At 39.0% G+C, this 18,219-nt stretch overlaps 1 protein-coding gene across 7 annotated transcripts; it reads right to left on the reverse strand.

Annotated features, from left to right (window-relative positions):
* Positions 1-2,442: 2,442 nt before the first annotated feature.
* Positions 2,443-16,634, reverse strand: LOC128030580 (atrophin-1). 7 transcript variants are annotated; one of them, XM_052618319.1, is made up of 10 exons: positions 16,346-16,634; positions 11,352-11,496; positions 10,935-11,036; positions 10,411-10,530; positions 7,619-10,326; positions 6,908-7,124; positions 5,272-6,754; positions 4,468-4,611; positions 4,205-4,379; positions 2,443-3,166 (listed from the first exon to the last, which is right to left on the reverse strand). In XM_052618319.1, exons 2-10 carry the CDS (start codon positions 11,376-11,378, stop codon positions 3,133-3,135), a joined length of 5,010 nt encoding a protein of 1,669 aa, XP_052474279.1. In that variant the 5' UTR covers positions 11,379-11,496; positions 16,346-16,634; the 3' UTR covers positions 2,443-3,132. The 7 variants fall into 7 exon arrangements, with proteins under 7 accessions (XP_052474279.1, XP_052474277.1, XP_052474278.1 ...); XM_052618317.1 differs by having other exon boundaries at positions 5,272-6,757; positions 16,346-16,633; XM_052618318.1 differs by having other exon boundaries at positions 5,272-6,757; positions 10,411-10,527; positions 16,346-16,632.
* Positions 16,635-18,219: the final 1,585 nt, after the last annotated feature.

Here is an 18,219-nt window from a genome sequence, read left to right on the forward strand (position 1 = left end):
AAGGATTAAAAACGCATTGTGCAATGTGACATTTCTGTCAGATCCTGTGCACAGTGGCAAGTTTATTACCATTTAACTCAAACTTTTAGTTTTAAAGAGTTGTTAAATGTAAACAAATTGAACTGATGGACAACCAATGCTATAACAATGTTTTTTGTTCATTTCAATGAACGAAGAAAGATCTCTTGCAAAGATAAGACCTACAATGCCTGTATCTCCCTTCAGAGGCATTCCTCGGAAGACCTTAAAATCAGCCATTTACAGTTAGTCACATGGAGAGCCTCAGATTAGAATCAGTGTGGTTACAGCTGAGTCACAAATTATTTTTGTAAATGATTTTTTTTTTAATTGTAGCATCATGGGATGAATCGAATCAGGACAAAGGTACCTCACCTCTCGAATCTTCACTGAAGTGTGTGTGTGTGTGTGTTTAACCATGGTCACCCAGTTGTCTGTGTGTATTTGTGTACTCGTTTGCATTTCACTCTTAGTTAAACATCTGATGAAAAATATTTTTTGTTGCACAAATGTTAAAAAATTTAATTGTTTCAAAGATTCACTCTATATAATTTGATCTTGCAAGTTTGTGAAATTGGTGGGGTCTCTTTAAATTCTTCACTATCAGAGATCAATAGACTGTTTCTCTTATAAGGTGTAGACATCTAATGGTACATCTATGTATGTAGGGCTTTCTGGCAGACTCATTCAAGGTGATTAAGAAGTGATTGACCCACTTTTAATTTTTCTCTTCACTGAGAGGGCAGAACAACTCCTGAGGCTCAGAAATGTCATATGATGCCTTTAAGTTCTATGAACAATACTAGTTCAATACTCTCAATGGAATATGATTAAATGACCTGCTTAATAACTATGAACATTGTATAATAATTTTTTTTTCCCCTGCAAGCTAAAAATGCACTTTAAAAGCCAGGGTTAAAGTTCATTTGAATATTATGATTTTCGTTGTCCTTTTAGTATTTTATGGAGGTCACCCAGCTTAACAAAAATATGTTTCAAGAATGTTTTGCTATTCCCATTAAAGATGATTTTCCCATTAAGTTATGAAAATGTCATTTCTGAATGTTCAAAATTTCTGGTTAAAATGTTAACAGCACATTTTTTCTTGGCTTTCAGACATAAACCAAGTTATTAAGGCAATATTCCACTTTATGGAAATTTACGTTATGTCCTAATTTTGCAAATATGGAAGCATAACTTTTGAATGTTCTCTGCACATTATGAAAAATAAAGTAGCAGCATTTCAAAAACATTACAAAAACAAACATCCAACTACAATTAAAACAGATTTTTTTTTCCAACAACTTAAGGCTAATTCACATTGCGCCAACAGATGAAGACCAATGCCAAAAGTCACCACGCAGATTAGGTTACTTCTACATGATTCCACGACCCAATAAAAACTGTCACTGCAGTGTGAGTTTGCCTTCAAAGACCAGAACTTTAAACTAATATTGTATTAATATTACTGTATGAACATTTGTTCATTACTTTGAGAGAATCTTGACAAAACTTTAGGCAACATTATGGTGGTTTACCCCATTAAAATTATAGTACCACACATGAAGTCACCTCAGTTTAAACAACTTAACATCCAAGAAGGATGTGCACTTGACTATGGGGAAAGAACCTCAAACATGTGTATTTTGTCAAAATGTCCACTGCATTTTTGTAGCAGTGAATGCTTTTCTGGGAAGATATCATTTCTAGAAAGTTTTGGTTGCAAAAAGTTTAAAGCTGAACAACTGTAAACTGTACTCTTTCTCTCTCTCCTTTATTTAGTCTATTCTTCTTTTCTGTACTGTCTTACATTCTTTCCCTCCCACACTGACTGCTGCTCACTGCAATGATACGAGTCTGACTCATGCTTGCTGCATGTGTCTCTTATTAGCCACACTTATGCAATTCCTTATGTGTATACAGTACAGTGAAAGAAAGAAGAAAGACAAAAGTGTCCTAAGGGATGCAATATTCTTTGGATACTCTGTCCTGAAAGGTCTGTTCTTTTACTACAATGTCTGGATTCTCTGTGGCTTGCATTCAAACAGTTTGCAGCTCCCCATCATTTACAAAACAGGAAGAGGAAACTACACATTGGGTTTGCATCATCAAAAAACAGCGCTTGTTTAGACAATTTTACAATATTAAATGAGACAGCTATACTTCAATGATATCAGGGGACATAATTTCAATTCTGGAAGAGGCAAAATGTTGTTTTCATTATGAATAAACAGAAAATCTAATAATTTAGTGAAAGTTCAAATAATTTTTGTCGTCACTTTGACAGTAATTGGTAGACATACATGGCTCATATAAGCACAGATACAGTAGAAAACAGTAAACAACACACAAAGACTACAGAAAAAAAATGTTTTTTTATTTCCAGGTTTTTCTCTTTCATTATTTTTTTTTTCTTGCACCCATACCCCATACCCCCCCCCCCACACACCACCTCAAGGTAGTTAATTCAACATAAAAAATTAAAAAATTAACAGTGGTTCCATGAAAATGTAAAACAAAATAAAATAAAAAATGTTTATATAATCATATAATTATTAACAAACAAACAACATTAATAATTTTAATAAGAACACATTAAAGGAACATTAAGAAGGTAAGCTGTTCATCTCATGCACCCTTTCATAAACTCTTTCAGAGTGGTAAAGTTTTCCAAAAACATACAAACAGAAAAAAAAAAGAACAAGAGTTTTAGCCCATTGGGCTTTTTATATCTAGCTACATGCAAAGACATAAAAGTGAACTTGATTCTTAGACATTCTCTCTGGCATTATGTTGTGTACATAGACTGAACTCCTCTGTCTGGTGTTTGAAATAACACAATAAAAGGAATCTTCCAGGACGTTTGGGAATAACTGTTCAGTGCCACAGTGTCTAGGCTGTATGCCAAAGTTATAAATCTCACCTTTTTTGGAATATACACATTATTTGTTGCACCTATATTTAAGTTAGTTCAGACTGATATGTCTTCTGATGTCACATCCAAACCACTATCCAGATTTGTTGTCATTCAGTGCTGAATTTAGAAATGATTGTTTCTTTTTATTTGCATTTCATCCCTTCTTCATTTTCTTGTCTTCATGTCCTCTGTGTTTATTACAGCGTTTTGTCACTCTCTTTCTTTAGGTGGCTGCAATGGAGGGCAAAGGTCAAAGACGAAAGGACAAAAATACTGCACTGTAGATGTTAAATTTGATGTTGTGTAGGTATGAGCAATTCATTCTTACAGCATTGATGATTTTAATACTGATTATAATAATAAAACTGACAAAAATATTGTCCTTATGTGTTAATATTGAATAATTCTTTATAAATAATGTTAAAAATTGAGCCTTTCAAAAACAATGATAAATGTCAGTAATTACTTATTTTAGCCTCAGATAAAAATGTATATTTACATAGAGGTATTGCTACAGAACAGCAACCACCAACTTTTCCCCATTCGTTTTCTCCACAGGGATTTCAAAAAAGTCATTACAAGCCATAAACCAAACCATCCAGCTCCGACATAAATCACATACTAAAAAAGGAGAAGAAAAAAGGTGCAAAAGGTACTTCTATACTTTTAAGAATATGATACGTTTAATGCAAAATATTATGTAAGCTGTTTTATAGAATAACGAGACTCGATTACATTATTTGAAATACTTTATGGGAATGGGAGTTCCCTGCTGATCCCCTTTTGCACAGTTCTCCTTCCCATGGTAACAGAGATATCTCTAATTGGTGAATGCAAGAAGGATCTCTCTTTACATTTACAATTAGCAGGCGCTTTTATTCAAAGCAACTTACAAATTAGGACAATGGAAGCAATCTAAATCAATACAATAAAGAGAGCAATGATATGCAAGTGCTATAAGTCTCAGTTAGCTTACCACAGTACATGCACAAGTTTTTTATTATAATAAAAAGAATATAGCAAGCTAGAGTTAGAGGTTTAACTTGTGGCTTCCACAGAATTGCTTATTGTCAGAAGTTAGGATAGGTCTGTCTTGAGAGGTTTACTGTTAAAAATCAATTTCTCTACAAAGAAAAAAAGAATGGGATTTTCTCTTCTTGAAATAAACAACATCAGTGATACTAATACTGGGTTTAACAGTACATCTTAATATATATAAATCTAATGTTGTGCATTCAATTTATGTGCAGTATACATGTTTGCACTCACCTGTAGTACTCGTCCTGGGTGAGGGAGTGATGGTGGTGGATCCACTGCTGTTCCAGGGCAAGTCTCTGGAACTGAATCTCGGCACTCTGAGCCTGCTGCATCGCCTGGAGCTGGTGTGCTGCAGACATGGACCCACCCAGAGACGAGGACTGGGGCATTTCACGAAAATGACCACCTGTATACAACATGCAAACAAGTGCAGAAATCATGTTACACATAGAACGATGAAATATATCGCAACGGAACATCATTACACCTCTTACCAAAGAGCTGCTGTCGAAGCACCTCGCTGTCAGTGAGGGAGTGTGCCAGGATGGGAGGCCCAAGAGCAGCCCCTGGGTATGGCAGGCGGGCCAGGGGAGACCCTGATGCCAGCGGATCCATCAGGGGGTGTACCCCTCCCGCGGCTGCCACCCAAATACGTAACAAAACAAAAGTGGGAAATTTAATAAGAGTAGCACAGTTTTCCAGTGGCACTGTAGGTAAAATTTATTTTGTACAAGAACAGTGCTTTGCAACAGATTTTACTTCTATAGCCTGTCTTATTTCCAAGTGACAGTATTGTTAAGGTTGCTAAAATTGTTACAGAAGTGGTATTTTTATGGCTGCTTACAAGAGAGTTTTTATTTAATTTAGTTATTATTTAGTTGTGAGATAGCTTCTTTTGTGCTTCACAAAAGAAAGAAAGCAATATAGATCTGGAATGTGAGGGTGAATAAATGAAATTTTTTGGGTGAGCCATCCCTTTAATTGTCACTAAATACTTAATTTATGAAAAAGACTAAGTATAAAATATAGATTAACAAATTTGTCATCTGGTTAATTGTATCTAAAAGGAGTACAAATTAAGCAGTTTGATTATTTTGTTGTAGTAACAGTTTTTATAAGGTGAAAAAAGTTGAAAATACCATTTTTAATTAAATTTGTTAAATTTGTACAGTTAAAATCTTATGTTATTTTTTCATGTCATCTTTATCAGAATGATATTTTTAATTTGTTGACTTTTTTTATGCTGTAATACAGTGTACTGTGTAAAGTGTGAGAGAGTATGTGGGTATGGTGAATACCTGTGTCCTGCTGGTGCAGATGTAAGTGAGAGTGAATATGTGAATGTTGGTGGTGATGAGGAGTCACGTTCAGCATCTGTAGCCGGCCAAGAGAATCTCCTCCTCCTGTGCCTCCTGCCGCTGCTGTACCTCCTCCTGCTGCTCCTCCACCTGTCCCTGCCCTTTCCCTTTCCCTATCCCTCTCTCGCTCCCTCTCTGTGGCAGGCACCACTCTCTCCCTTTCCCTCTCCACGCTCCTAGCACGTTCGGTGCTGGGAGGAGTGCGAATGGGGGTGGGATATCGTTCAGAGGGCGTAGCCTGAGTTGGTAGCGTTGGGGGCTGACAAGAAGGGTGTGTATTTGGAAATGTAGAATGTGGAGAGGAGTGATGAAGAGATGAGGCTGTTGGAAGAGGAGGAGGTGGGGGAGGAGGTTGAGGGGGAGGGGCGGGGGCTGCTGGTGTCACTGGGGCTCCTGCAGAAGCCTGGTTGATGGGGAGTGTGGCTGGGAGAATAGAGGAGGTGGGTGGGATTGACAGAGATGGAGGAATAGGATTTGGATTCCTAGCTGTTGCAGCCAAAGCTTGAGGGGGCGGTGCAGGAGGTGGAGTACCATAAAGGGCAACCTCATTACCAGTAGCTCCACCTCCAGCCCCACCACCCAACAGCAAGGAGTGTGAGTGTGTGTGCGAGTGTGCATGTGACAAAGCTATTGCTGGGTCAGCTAAGGCTCCAGCTGTATAGACACGCTCCTCGCTCTTAAACTCAAATCCTGGCTTCATGCGCTCTCTTTGAGCAGCTACAGCATGAGGGAATCCCACTCCTCCAAACCCCACCCCAGCCAACCCACCAGGCCCGGGACCAGGCCCTGGATGAGTAGGGCCTGCCTCCAGTCCACCCCCATACAAGAAGCCCAGAATTGCAGCAGCCGTGGCAGCATCGGCTGGAAGGTGGTGGGGATGGGCGAGAGCTGGGTTTTGGAATTGGGACAGGAAAAATGAAGGATGCACATGCGGATGAGGGTTAGCATGTGCATGTGCATGTGCATGTGCATGCGGATGAGGGTGGTGGTGGTGAAGGTGGGGATGGTGAAACTGTGCACGGCTGGCAGCACCCAATGGAGACATGGCATGAGGTCGGGCATACTCACTCAGGGTTCTGAGGGCTGGGGTATCAGGCCCCAAGTATGGACCCCCAAGCCCAATGCCAAGAGCACCCTGAGGGCCTCCAACAACTGGAGAGCCCCCTGCCATGGAAGGAAGGAGAAGAGAATGAGGAATGGAATGAGAGAGAGAGTGATGCAGAGGATGAGAGGGGTGAATGGAGTGGGGGTGTGAGGCATGGTGGGCAGGGTGGTGCTGTGGATGGGCTGCTGGGTGGGATGGGTTCACAGAGGATGAGGAAGATGAAGGGTCTAGAAGGATGGAGGATGAAGGAGGAAAGTAAAGTGAAGAGGCCTGGCGTGTGGCTGTAGCTCCTAATCCTGCACTTGTGCCACTGTCCTTCTGCTACAAAGAGAAACATGTTAATTAAAAATCTGACAAGTAATATGTAAAGAATCTAGCAACTACAGAAAAACTAAACTAACTAAACTAAAGAAAACTGAGATTACGGAAATAATTTTTGCAATGCTACTAACAAGCTCTGCTGTCTCTTACCTGAAGATGTCTGTCCAGGTCTCTCTCTCTCTCCTTTTCTCTCTCTCGTTCCCGCTCTTTCTCTCGCAGGTCTCTCGCTCGTTGTTCGACCTCTCTACGAGCACGCTCTATGGCCTCGTTTCTCTTCTTCCAAAGCTTGGAACCATCAAGTGGAACAAACAGAACATCACTACGGGCACAAGAGTTCCCACTACCCCGGTCAAGAACCCTGTGGAACCTGAAACCAAAGAAGTTTTATCTTTTCCATTAGGTGAACAATCATCAAACATGTCAATACTATCAAAAACAACACATTTCACGTGGAGCCAAGTTGTGTGTTATATCAGTTAGCACAAGTTATCTTCTCATCCATTGCGTTTCCGACAATTGATTATTGGTTTCTGTACATGTCAAAACCTGTTCCACACACCTGACCAATAGCCAATATAAAAGTGATGTTGTAAGATTTACTTTAATTTATTTTACACAACCCTAGTAAGCTAGTTAAACTTTCATTCAAAACATTGAGAAAGTATGGCTGAAACAACACACAGTTATGTAGAACGCTGTCAGGCAATAAAATGATATTAAATGATATATCAACCAATAACATGACACCATTATATTGTGCATCTCTATTTTTAATATCAATTGCATGATCTGTTTGTACTGTTAATTCACCCATTTATGATGCTTTATTAGGTTTCATTTTAGTGAAACACCTAGTCTTACCGAGCTGATTGGCTGGCATGAATTGGAATGTCAACAGGTTTTGGTTCTGGTGAAGGACTTAGGAGAACTGGAGGAGGGCTCTCCAACTCCTCCCTCTCCTCTACTGGCTCCTCCTTGATGACAGGTGGTGGCACTGAGCCAGAAGTTAAATCAAAGCGACCATCTACTCCAACAGATGTGCTGGGGGTTGAAGCAGTGTTGTTAAGACTGGGATTATTGAGTGTTGGTTGTACCTTAGTTTTTTGAGGAGAGTGCAATAATGATGGGGTGCTAGTGCTATTGCTGTTGTTGGGAGCATTGCCATTAGTGTTGCTATTTCCATGGTTACTGTTGCCATGGTAAGAGCTACTGAAAGGAGTATGAGTGCTTAAAGTGCCAAGGTAAGGAGTAGGCCTGCAACCTGATGAACAAGAGGTGGATACACCTGATGCAGGAAGTGGTACAGAAGGAGCAGAGGTTGAAGGAAAAGGAGAAAACCCTCCCATAGGATTGGTTGAGGGACTGGAAATAGGAGAGAGTGGTGTTGGTGGAGTCTTATTCGATGAAGAATATGGACCCTGTCGAGCATGATTGCCTGGAAAAGATGTAATGGATGTTGGCTGACAATGTGAACTAGTGGAGGGTGGTGGAGGGGCAGGGGGAGGGGGATAAGAAGTAGAGTTTGGATGACAAGGTCCAGAACCACTTGATGTAGGAGAAAGGGATTGAGGGTGATTGCGATTTGCATGAAGAGTAGATGTAATGTTGTCCTTTTCCCTCTCTCTGTCTCTGTGCTGCATAGACGAGGCTGTCTGGCCAGGATAGTGAGGGTGATGTGGAAGTGGAGGTCCTCCAGGATACTCCCGAGTAAGATTTGGGGCCAGTCCAGGTGGACTCGGGAACTCCCTTGGCACACCAGAAAGTGGGACAGAAGAAGAGGTTGATCCAGGGGGTGGGTAAGGATCGTTTGACCCTTGAGGAGGGTACTCTCTTAAATAGTGTGGAGGGGGAGGAAGGTCTGCAGTATTGGAGGGTGTTTGGGGAGCCTGTACTTGTAGTGTCTGCTGCACATTTGCATCTATTGGAGAGGGATAGTCTCTGCTTGTGGGGATTGAATTTGTAGAGGAAAAGGGAGGATGACCAGAGCTGTTTTGTGGTGAATTGCTTGGGTCACGGTTCACCAGGGTCACTGACGCTAAAGCAGATGATGGGGCTCCTACAGGTGCTTGGTTGGCATTACCAACATAACTGTTAATCCCTGCCTCCCTAGCTTGAACTGCTAAATCTACCCACCTACTCTCCTTGTCTCTTGGATTAAATCCACCCCCTCCAGTGCTTTCAGTTCCAAACTCTTTGCCTTGTACTTGAAGCTGCTGGTTTTGCAAAGGAAACTCCCTCCCAGTTCCTCGTTCCCGATCTCTAAAGCCTGGTCCATATTCCCGACCACTCTGTGGTCCTACTGGTCCATCCCGGTTTGCACTATAATCTCTGTTCTGTCCAAGTAGTGAGTTCCCAAAATCCCGGCCCACATTAGAGTTGGGTCCTCCACCACCAGAAATGCTACCACAGATGCTACCGCTGCTGCTGTTTGCATTGCTACTGCTATTATTTACAGGGAAGTCTCTGTTGCCAAATTCCCTCCCACCCCTCTCTCGCTCAGCTGCAGTGCTATACCTGGGCAGGAACTCTTTGTGTGGATGGGGATGAGGGTGTGACAAGTAAGGTGGGTGGGAGGAGTGTCGGGTGGACGAAGGAGAATTGTACACAGAGGGCAGCTGTTGCTGCACTGGGGGCTGCTGGCTTGGATGTGTGTGGTGGTTACCTGGGTAACGCACATATCCCCAGTTGCCAGGACAACTAGAAGGAGGTCCCCCTGACCAGCTGGTGGGGTTGTAATGGTGAGTGTTGGGAGGAGGAGGTTGCTGGGGAACGGTACTAGCTTGTGGAAGCAAGGAGGGTGGAACAGACTTATCACCTTTCTCTGGCTTGTCTGCTTTACTTTCCCCACCTGGAACATTCTGCCCCACCTCTAGAGGTTTCAGGGCAGGTGGAGGTGGGAGTGTTGGTCCATGGCTCATATTTGAATTCCCATGGGAATATTCAGCTCCTCCCACCCCAGGTTTCCCACACTGAGTGCTTGTTTTAGAAGGGATGCGACTGCAGGTGTGTAGAGTCTCAGGACCACCAGGACCTGTATACTCCACTTTGTTTGGAAGTTTGGAATCTAGGGGAAAGTATGACTTCCTGTTGCTACTTGCATCACTTGCATTGTCCACCATTCCACGATGAGATGTATAGAGGGATGATGAGGACTTTAAGGAAGATAAATCTCCCTCCGTTCCTCCCTCACTGTCCCTCTGGTCCTCTGGTGTGCCATCCTCACCTCTCCCTGAGCCTCTCTGATCCTCTGCTACACATTTTGATGTCCCTCCATCTTTGTTTTTATCACCCTGCTTTGGGGAATCTGGAGATTCAGATTCAGAATCCAAACTGGCCAAGGGGGAAGCAGAGAGACTTGGAGAAGACGATCGATTGTCCTGGTCAATGTCCCGTCCACTGCTTATGCTGCTGCTACTATTGGCTAAGCTTCCTCCAGCTGAGCTCCGACTGCCTTGTGATTGGCCATCCTCATTGTCACTTTCTCTTGATTGACTGTTGCTTGACGTTGGAGGTGGAGCTGCCGTTGGAGTGTTAGTTGAAAGGGGTGGGGCTGGGGGATTGGAGGAGTCCTAGCGGCAAAATCAAATATTATATTTATAAAAAATTTCAATCTTATGGAATTTTATTCAGTGTTCCTAAAATGTTACCAGTACCTGGACTTTCTGTCTTTTGGGGGGTGGCACATGCTCCTCTCCTTCACTTTCTGATGAATCATGGCCTTGAGATTGCCGGCTGAAACGTCCAACAGCCAATTCCTCTCCGGCAGTTCTCTGCTTAATATTATAATTTTTAATCATGATGTGAGGCAGCTACATTTTTATATTTAGTATAAAAAAACAACAAAAGAAAACAAACAAAAATTTGCTCACAAACCCATAAGTCCACAAGTGAATGCAAAACAGCCAAGAGAATTTCATAAAACACAACACATACTGTAAATGCACATTAGTGTGGGATGCTTTGAAAAAGACTGATCATGAACATTCAGTATAAGGTAATCCAAACTCTATGAGACTCTATGAAAGAATTCATTGACAGAAATAAGAACAAAAATAAAAGAGGTGAACCAAGGATGAGGTTATCAAAGATGAAGAAACTAGGACAACAGAGAAGATCATAAAAAATTCATTAAGGGAATTAAAGACAGGAGGAGGAAAATACAATACTGTTATCTTACCGTTTGCCTTTCATTGCGCTCTGTTCGGGAGGGGCTGTGGTGCGGACGTCTACCCCTCCTTTCTTCACTGCCCCCTCTCCTGCGTCCACTGCGAGCGGGCATCTGTGGCCATGCCCAATATAACCGAGGGAGGGCAAATACAAACATAAGAAAGAGAAAGAAAGACAGCATGACAAAATTACAGCACAAGACAAAAAGAGATAAAGTGACAGAAAAGGATTAGGAACTAAAAGTATGTTCTTGAAATACTCAGTAGAAAAATACTATTTTAATAAATGGTACGATCTACTATGGATATCAAAATACTTTTTAATAACAGATACAAGAGCACTTTGAATGGTTCTGACTGACTTAAAGACTTATATCTACACATGGTCTACCTTTTATTCTGTTCTCAGTATGCGGTAATGCCCTCACCGATTCTTTGTTGGTTCGGGTCTTCATGACTAGTTCTCTATGTGGTCCATTCCTTCCAGTCAGCCATTACAGAAAGTGGGAGTGTGACCACAATCAGGACGGTTAGCCTACAGGCTGCCTATCATAGCATCAAATCTTTTAAGACCTGGAGGAACAGAGTGAATACCACTGAAGTCAAAGTAAAACTTTACCATAGCATTAGTATAATAAATATAATACTTGTTTTTCTGTTTGTTATCAGATAATTAAAATCTATCAATGCTACCAGGAAAAGGTAAATTGTTTATTTAATTCCCTTCTATTGTAATATTAAGGGGTGATGAGATTGGTCTACTTTAAGTACAAAATTATAATCAATTACATTTGTGATTAAACAATCTGTAATCAGCACAATGTCTACAGCACAGACACTAAAACATTATACTCTTTGCAGGAACAGAGTTGGGGAACAATAATGCTATACAGTAACTGCTGTACAGTTAGTAAAATATTTTTGTGTGGACTGCATGGTACTTCAGAGGGTTTGTGGTACTCTGAAGCTGAGCTTCAGTCATCAATGTTGAATGGAGCTCTGGAAAAACCATCCACTGCAGCCAACATAGGGAGAGGCACTGCTTACACCAAAAGATCAACATACAGACAACACTCTACATGTAACATGCACAAAACTACATACTTAATATTAAAATACACTCATGTTTGTACATAAATACTTAAAAATACATGAATTACACTATGCAATAAGAAAAAGTTTCCATTGGACCCACTTTATATTAAGTGGCTTTAACTACTATGTACTTACATTTTAATTAATAATTTAGTACAATGTACTTATTTTGTACATACATGTTTTTACATTGTACTTATATTTAATAAAAACCTACATGTAATTACATCTGTATTTAATTTCTGTAATTACATTTATAATTAATTACACTGTTGACCCATACTTTACACCTTAACCCACCCTTAAACTTACCCATACCTCCAACCCTCTCCCTAACCTTACCCCATCCCACCTCAATAGCAGCAAAGGTGTTTTACAATACAATATGAACACAATAAGTACATTGTACTTATTTTTTTTTATGTAAGTAAATAGTAGTTAAGGCCACCTAATATAAAGTGGGACCCATAATATATTACATATTACAGAAACTGTCGAGATTTTCTCTGTGCAGAAATCCTTACCACTATCAGAGAGTATATTTTAACTGAAAGGAGATATATATATATATATATATATATATATATATATATATATATATATATATATATATATATATATATATATATATATATATATTATATTATTTTTTACATTTTTTCTATTCTCTTGTTTCTAGCCTGCCTCACTGACAGCCATTTAATTTTAATTTTGAGGACAGATATTTTTCTTGAATAATGATACAATTATAATCTGACAATATTGGTCTAATTCAAACCCAGTCGCTTAACAACGATGCAAGAATGATCTGACATACAATAACATTGCTAATTAACCTCATCACAGTCGTAGTAAATCGTTTTTCAAATTCTGAGGCATATGTCAGCATTTTGAATACATTACCCATATTCTAAACATAACTACAAGAGACACTAAATTTTTTCATGAGAAAACAAGCTGACAACTCCCACTTGTTTGAGAGAGAGAGATAGAGAGAGAGAGAGAGAGAGAGAGAGAGAAAAGAGAGAGAGAGAGAAAAGAGAGAGAGAGAGAAAAGAGAGAGAGAGAATTTATTAGATGGAGACAAAAAGATACACAGTGTTGGTGGGAGGTTAAGTAAGTCACTCCGGTATTTCAAATCAGCCTCTACCCTTTCTCTCTCTCTTTTACACACACACACACACACACACACACACACACACACACACACACACACACACACACTTCATTTATTGTGAATGAGACTATATATAGCACACTAACAGACTCTGAAGTGAGTGAGTGTATTTAGCGCAGCCTTCAAAACTGCAAAATGTACATTTACACCCAAAGCACTGAACACAAGAGAAAAACAACATCTCTGATGAACATTACATACCACAATTTCAAAAATACTCATTTGTAAAACGAGAATTAATTCTAGTGCTAAACACAAAGACTGCACCTTGTGTGTATCATATAAATGTAAAATCAACATATTTGTGATCCAATTATGTTGTGCACAAGATAATATATCCAAATGACAAACAACAAAAAATTCCAGCACTCTGTCTACAGGTGAACCTTCATTCATCAGGAGTCCATTACCAAAATCTTGGCCAAGCTCTATGCATACCAAAAGCCTTGCACTCTCCCACTGCAAACACATGCATCTAAGGAATCAGTAATACCTTCATTACAGTACAGTATATACATAAAGGCACACAACATATGGCAAGCAGTTTAAACATTTATTTTTTTTAACTAGTATCTATTTTGATGTTATTAGTACTTATTTGTTAAATATTAATAATTATTAGTGACTAGTATTTTTTTTAGTTTACTAACTTTTTATTAGATACTACTACTATTATTTTTCTACTAGCCACAACACAAATTGTAAAGTTACTGGTACAAGTTAGTCTGTTGTTCCTGATAACAAATGGCAAATTTTTGTCATTTAATCTTGCTGTAGTTTAGATATCAACTATTCACTTCTGACTAGAGTTGGGTACAGAAAACCCGTGAATGCAGTATTTATACAAAAAACAATACCAACCCTATTTCTGACTACATATCCCAATTGTAACTATTATTACTTATTTCAATATTTGCTTGCTTTCAGTTTTACTAGTACCCATTTATAAGATTAATACTAGTATTAATGTAAGTACATAGGTATATGCAAATATAGCCTATAAGTATTACTAGTTGTAATACAAATAAGATTAGAATTTAGTAGGGCTGTAAATAAAAATTAGAATTTATAATTATCAACTAATTTAAAATAAAAATCCACATTTGTAAGCAAAAACAGTGCATTAAATCTTAAGTGTGCATCAGGCAGCTTTGTTAGAAAACCATGTAAATTTAAAGGGGTCATATGATGTGATTTCTGTCTCTCAGAAGAGAGAGCAGACTGCAATGCTGGCTGTTCTGACTCACAGACTGTAAGTATGTTTTCACATTGAAAGGATTTGCCACTAATGATTCAAATGTGAGTTTTGGGCAGTGTAGAGTAGCATTTGTTTTTCGCTTCTCTGATCACAAATGCAGACATGGTACAACGCAATGCGTAAAAAGACAGTATAAGTCATTATAATCTGTAATTATGTCATTTATAATGGGTTTTAATGTTTTTGTCTCGTTGCTCCATTTCCATCACACACGTGAGGTATTCGGCCAATCACAATTCATTAGATAGCTAGAAAGGTGGGGCATAAAGGAGAAACAATAAAATAAACTATGTGGAAAATAATGTGTTTTTTTAACCTTAAACCGCATAAAGACATTTCAATACACCAAATAATGTTCTTTTTAGCACCATCATATGACCCCTTTAAAGCAAGTTCAACTTTTTTCCTTTTAATGTTTTGAGACTTTATGAAATCTCATGTTTTTAAATGAAAAATGTACTGTGTGATTGGCTTGTATTAAACAATGCATACATACATGATGCGGTTTTGGTTATAATTGTTTAAGCAACTTTATTTTATTCAGTTTATAAACATTTTAAACACTATGCACTTTTTCCAAAGATATTTGTTATTTTATTGCTTTGAATAAACATGCATTAGTAATATTTTGCTTGACAGGCCAAAAGCTTTTCCCCCCAACTGAAAGTATGCATTTTAAATTAAGATATAATTATAATTTTTATCATATCATCTAATACAAAAGCCGAATTTAGTTTTTCAACCATTTTAGCAGTAACAGAATTTAGTCCGATTTCTTTTCTCACTAGCTGCAACTGTTTTTATATTTCTGAGTAATGAGCAGCAAGAATGGCTACTTCACAGTTCAATTTAAAAAAATCTTACAAGTAATAGATGGAATAGTGTCTAATAAGTAGGTACTAGTTTCTATTCAGGTAGTACTAGAAAATTTTGATTAAACGTTTATGACTATTTAAACATTATGAAGGATGTGAAATACATATTATTACCTAATTAGTATAGTTACTAGTAAAAATGACATAACAGCAACATTTAAGCACATAATTATGTAAAAAAATAAATAATAATAATGTAAAACATAATAATAATAATTACACAATTTGTTTCTAGTAACAAGGGAATAGTTACTTTTCAATGCTGAGATAAATAATAGCATGTAATGGAAAAATACTAGAATCTAGTACTAATAAAACAGAAAAATATACTGTTCACAACACTGGATTACTAGTAACGCTTATATAAAAAAGTACTATTTAAAGTAAATAATAATAAAACAATTTTATATAAAGTATGTTAGTTTTAAGGAATAAATGTTTAAATGGCTTGCCACACACAACATCACACAATCTGCCCCCTTCTCATACACATAACGCACAAATATAGTTGGAATTAGCTTTGTTTTTTAATTCTTTTATAAGTAAAAGCACAATGCCAAAAAGGTAGGGTGAGTTAGACACCCGAACGTGCATCTTCGCTCGGCCACGCACCGCAGCGTTCCTTTCTTCCATTCTTCTGCTGCTTGTTATTGATACGCATGCAGAGGCAGTGCTCTACTGTACTAACTGGACGACCTCTGGATTACAGTTCTCAGACAATGCACTGCACATTCAATCCTGACAAGACGAGGAGAAAGGGTCGCGAATAACCCCCACCCACTCCTTTCCTTCTCATATGAGGAAGATTTGGGATCAGAATGGCGAATGGCATTCTTGTCGAGCTACGTGGAATGTGAGCACTCGAATCCTGCGTGGTTACGCACCCCGATTTGCAAAATTATATCAGCCCAATCTATGCATATCAGTAAAGCACAAAGACGGGAGTGCGAGGAAGGGGGAACCATCTGAGAATGGCCAAAGAGTCAAATATAAGCATCCATTTTCTCCTCTTCTTACCTATAATATCCAGCGATGCGTATCTCCCTTTCTTTTTCTCTCCTGCTGCCGTTCGTACTGTACATTGACCTACACGCGTTCAAACATACAGGGAACTCGATGCACGGAAAGATTTACATTGTTGCGGCTTCGCAAATAACGCAGTTTTCCCAGCCGCTCCCCTAAAATCGGCGCAGAAAACGGGGTGCAGCAGAAGACTGTACAAATTGATGCGTACGTTTGAGTCTTCCCCACCCCCTTTTCTTTCTGCCCCTCTCCCGCTCCTCTGTCAAGACGACTCGCACTCTTTTGCAGTCTGTACGAGGACAAATCTTCACGGAGGGGTGAGCGAGGGACGCACGACCACTCAAGGGTGAGAAGGGGCGTGATTTTCCTTATTCTTCAGGGAAAATGGCAAGGTAGGAAAGGAAAGACAAGGAAAAAGAAATGAAGAAAGCTGTTGAGATAAGGGTATCTATTCATTATGTAAATTACTGCTTAGTAAATTGTCGATTTACATCACTTAATTAAGGAAATTAACCTAGAACTGCTTGATTAGGTAATGGGCACTAATTGGGCCTAATTGTAGTACCTTAATGAGGTAGGGGTGCCATTGCTCCTACAAAGTTATTATTTGAAATTTAATGATGTTCATCAGAACCTAAGCATCCAATGAGGCTTATTTCAAATATGCAGATTTGAAAAATGTGAAAGTCAGCATGAAATCAAAATGGACCCCGTTTACTTTCTTAAAGCAAGTTTCTGGTCTTCATATATTTCCAAACACGAAAAAAGTTTGACTTTGTAACTTTAGTCAAAATATAACGCCTTGCTCGTTCTGTGAAACTACTTTCCTTTCGCTGATGTCATGAGGGCCGCACTGGCTGTTAGCTAGGGATTGTTTTAGGAAACTTACAATCAGTCTGGCTTCATTCTGGCATATAACGCCCACCCGTCTTCAACAAATTAGGTTTCATTAATATAAAAGAGCCACCAACATCCCTAAAATCTGACAATACTAAATTGCTCTTAATAAGCCAAAATCACACTGGCTGGTCTAGCAAATGTGCGTCTTGCAGTAAATAAACAAGCTTTTCACTATTCCAATAGCAATTCACAAATCGCTTTAAGGTGTCTTTACACACTTTACTCTTTACACACTTTACACTTAGCTTCTCTGCTGCCTTTACATTGTAAAGATGGCATTAGACTAAAAAGAGCATCCCTAAATCTGTACTTTCTTGTAAGTCTGCAGTGGAGTGACCAGTCAAGCAGTTGCTTTCTCACACACAGACACATACACAATCCATCTCCCTCAGTCTCTCTCTCCAGCAGTTTTTCCTTCTCTTTCGAATAGACCTCTGTCCCGGCTCCCATTGTGTTGTAACCATAGTAACCAACCTCTCAGGAGTGCGCGTGCGTTATCATGTCTGCCGTCTGACTGTAAGCGCCCCATCTACTGTTTGAAGCATGAGATGCTCAGACTGGCTGCAGAGCTACTTTGCATTGATTTACTGTTGCAGGTATTTAACAGGGAGAGGCGTTCACGGGTTGGAATTCGTTATAGCACAACATCACACAATCAGCAATCATAAACAACCTGTGAATGAAAGGATCAGGCATTTATATTAGGCATATTACATGTTCAAAAATCTGTAACAACTATCTCTGGTTGCAATTGTAGTGGTTTGATACAGATTTAAATATTAATTCAAGATTTTATATCTGTGTAACCTATTAATTAGTCAAGTAGCCTCTATGCAGTTTATAAAATGTAATGCTGTTTAATAACATTGATTAAAGATGGACTTTAGTTTTTCTAAAACAGGGAACACAAAAGTAGTAAATTGTGGAAAGACAAGAACAAAGAAATAACCTAAAGTTAAAACCTGTAG

The sequence above is a fragment of the Carassius gibelio genome, chromosome A16, assembly GCF_023724105.1.
Source record: "Carassius gibelio isolate Cgi1373 ecotype wild population from Czech Republic chromosome A16, carGib1.2-hapl.c, whole genome shotgun sequence".
NCBI classification, from domain to species: domain Eukaryota; kingdom Metazoa; phylum Chordata; class Actinopteri; order Cypriniformes; family Cyprinidae; genus Carassius; species Carassius gibelio.

Excerpts from the sequence above, each read along its gene's own strand:
- LOC128030580 (XM_052618317.1), bottom strand. The coding sequence starts at position 11,378 with ATGAAGACCCGAACCAACAAAGAATCG. Across the intron at positions 4,380-4,467 it reads GCTTCGACAGCAGCTCTTTG|GTGGTCATTTTCGTGAAATG; the intron begins GTAAGAGGTGTA and ends TGTTGTATACAG. Across the intron at positions 3,167-4,204 it reads ACCCAGGACGAGTACTACAG|CCACCTAAAGAAAGAGAGTG; the intron begins GTGAGTGCAAAC and ends CCTCCATTGCAG.